General features: G+C 36.2%; 1 protein-coding gene across 1 annotated transcript; it reads right to left on the bottom strand.

Moving 5' to 3' along the window:
• Positions 1-529: 529 nt before the first annotated feature.
• Positions 530-976, bottom strand: LOC131069047 (auxin-responsive protein SAUR71). The gene has a single exon (XM_058004360.2). The coding sequence runs from the start codon at positions 974-976 to the stop codon at positions 530-532; it is 447 nt and encodes a 148-aa protein (XP_057860343.2).
• Positions 977-2,756: the final 1,780 nt, after the last annotated feature.

Genomic DNA, 2,756 nt, shown 5'->3' with positions numbered 1-2,756 from the left:
CTGCATTTAAAAGATATTCCATCATCCATGGCAAAATTTTTGGAGAATATCTTGATAATACAAATCTATGTTAACATATGAAAAATTCCTACAAGAATAATATCTCCATGAAAATTAGCAGCAACTCAAATTCTCCTCTGGAAACTGGAATTCATTTTCTCCTGTTATTAACCAAAACCAAAATACACCCACAGTAACAGCACATGGATTGAAACAAGAAATAATTACAAATTTCCCACCATAACCTATAATTTTCTGGATTTTGATATAAAAAAGGCTTTGAATAGGATTCGTACTTACAGAGCGCCATTGAAAAGCATACAAATAATTACAAATTTCCTACCGCAACCTATAATTTTCCGGATTTTGATATAAAAAATGGTTTGAATAGGATTCGTAAATACAGAGCGCCATTGAAAAGCATACAAATGACATCAAAGAGTTACAGAAGAAAGAAGAAAGACCATACTGATGAATTACAAAGATATTGACATATTTTCCCGGCAATTTTTGGTTTCTAAATTTTGATTCATGTGTTGGCAGGGGTTGCAGTGAGCACGAGTTTGTTCAGCAAGCGCTCCAGATCAAACTGTCCAGAAGCCGATTTACTGCTGTCAATAACAAACATAGCATTTTCAAAGGTCTCCACATCGCAGGGAACCACCAAACCCTCCCTCTGGTTGAAGCCATATTCGTCCTTTGCTTTCTCCAGCAGCATCAGAAATACAGGATGCGATAAATCCCCCGTCTGAATCACAAATCTTTGCCTTTCTTGGCCGACATAGACAGCCAAACATCCATGAGGAACCCTAGCGTTTCTCCAACGGCTGCTATTCCCCTTCCTTTCCAATTTCTCCTCAGAATCCCTATTCATTGCCGTGTAAGGAGCATTCAAGCTCTTCAAATTGACACCGAATTCCATAACCTTTTTCAGCAAATTCTTGAAAGAATTCTTCTGCTTCTTGAGGTTCGGCATGCCGTGAGGCCAGACTGTAAAATCTCTTAAAACAAGAACATTTTAGCGGCCATTAGGAGATCATAAACGGCCTTCCTTCAAGGGGATTTGAACCTATGACCTGAGCCATGGACGGCTAATTGCTAGATAATATAAAGTGCGCCAAACTGATATTTCAAAGTAGAGCTTGTCTTCATTGCTAGTTTCGACGGTAGTACCTTTTGTCCTTATCAGCTTAGGAGAATGGGAAAATCGGTGACATCCAAAGTTTTGCCAAAATACAAAAGATAAGGATATTCCCGACAGTGACAAAAATATAATGAGCAGATCGAAACAAACCACGAAATTCATGTAACTATGCCAGCTAAATGATTCGGATATAAATAAGGTATATATGGGAATATTCGTTTACTAAAAGTAGAAGTTTAAGTCTGAGTTTAAACCTTGACATTTAGTTAAATTGAATTATTGTGTATAATGGTAGAAATAATATTTTAAAGATTGATTTAGGATAATTAATTACATGCACATAAATAAAGCACATACAATTTAGGTAAGTATTTGAATATTAATAAGAAAGATGAGATGTTATGTTGATGATTTAGAGAGTTAATTTGTAATAGTTCGGTTAACTGATTTTTTTAAATTATAAAATATATATATATGGGTTGATTTTGTAATTTAGGATTATTTTATATGGTGTAGATCTAATCTTTAGGGTGTGGTCTTGATCTAAACACATACAAATTTGCGTGAGTGTTAGCAACAAGAAATAAATCATGCAATGGTCTGAATGCAAATTATAATATAATTACTAACTAGCAATTGCACTTGGTGTGCAATGGGTACACGAAGAGGTGTGGAAGGTCAATTAGGGAAAAAATTGGTGTATTTTGCATAGATTTGTTTAGTGTGTAAGTTCAATTGGTAGACCATTTAAAAGTTGATGTTATTTGTGCAACCGAGGTCTCAATCAAGAAGTGGTAGCTTAAAATGAACTGTGCATCTAGTTATAGGGATTCAAACATAACTAAAATAAAATTGTGAATCGAGAAGATAACTAGATTTCATTACCAATAGGATCATGTTATGTTTGCAATAGGTAGAGAGGGAGATAGATATATGAATAGGTAGATAGGGAGGGAGAGGAAAGGTGAGAAATAAAGAGAGGAGAGAGAAGAAGAGAGATATATAAAGAGGGAGTGATAGAGAGAGAGGGAGATGGAAGGAGAAAGGAAAAGGAAGAGGGGAAAATAGATATAGAAAGAGGGAGACAATGAGAGGGGGAGATGGAGACATAGAAAGATAAAGATATTATAAGTGATATATAGAGAGAGATAGAAGGATATAGAGAGAGAGTAGGAGACATGAAGTGAATTAAAAAAAAGATAGAGATAATGAGACATAGATAGAGAGGGAGAGGAAGAGATGAGAAGGTAGAGCTACAGGGAGCAAGAGAGAGATAAAGGAGGTAATCAAAAGAAGAAGAGAGAGTTGTGAGAGATAGAAATAGGTAGAGATAGGGAAGGGGAAATGAGGTGTGTGTGAAAGTGTAAGAGATATTGAGATAGAGATGGAGATGGGGAGGAGTAACATGGAGTGTGCGAGCAAGATTTAGAGAGATAGACCGATAGAGGATAGAGAAATGAAAAGATGTAGAAAGGAGTAACTCAAAGAGGAAAGAAAGGGAGAGGTATAGATTTTGTGTGTGTGTGTGTGTGTGTGTGTGTGTGTGTGTGTGTGTGTGTGTGTGTGTGTGTGTGTGAGAGAGAGAGAGAGAGAGAGAGAGAGAGAGAGAGAT

The sequence above is a fragment of the Cryptomeria japonica genome, chromosome 11, assembly GCF_030272615.1.
Source record: "Cryptomeria japonica chromosome 11, Sugi_1.0, whole genome shotgun sequence".
In the NCBI taxonomy this organism is placed as follows: Eukaryota; Viridiplantae; Streptophyta; class Pinopsida; order Cupressales; family Cupressaceae; genus Cryptomeria; species Cryptomeria japonica.
Note: the sequence above shows the minus strand (reverse complement) of the source record. Positions and strands in the feature narration are given on the sequence as shown.

Coding starts and splice junctions, on each gene's coding strand:
- LOC131069047 (XM_058004360.2), bottom strand. CDS start 976: ATGCCGAACCTCAAGAAGCAGAAGAATTCTTTCAAGAATTTGCTGAAA.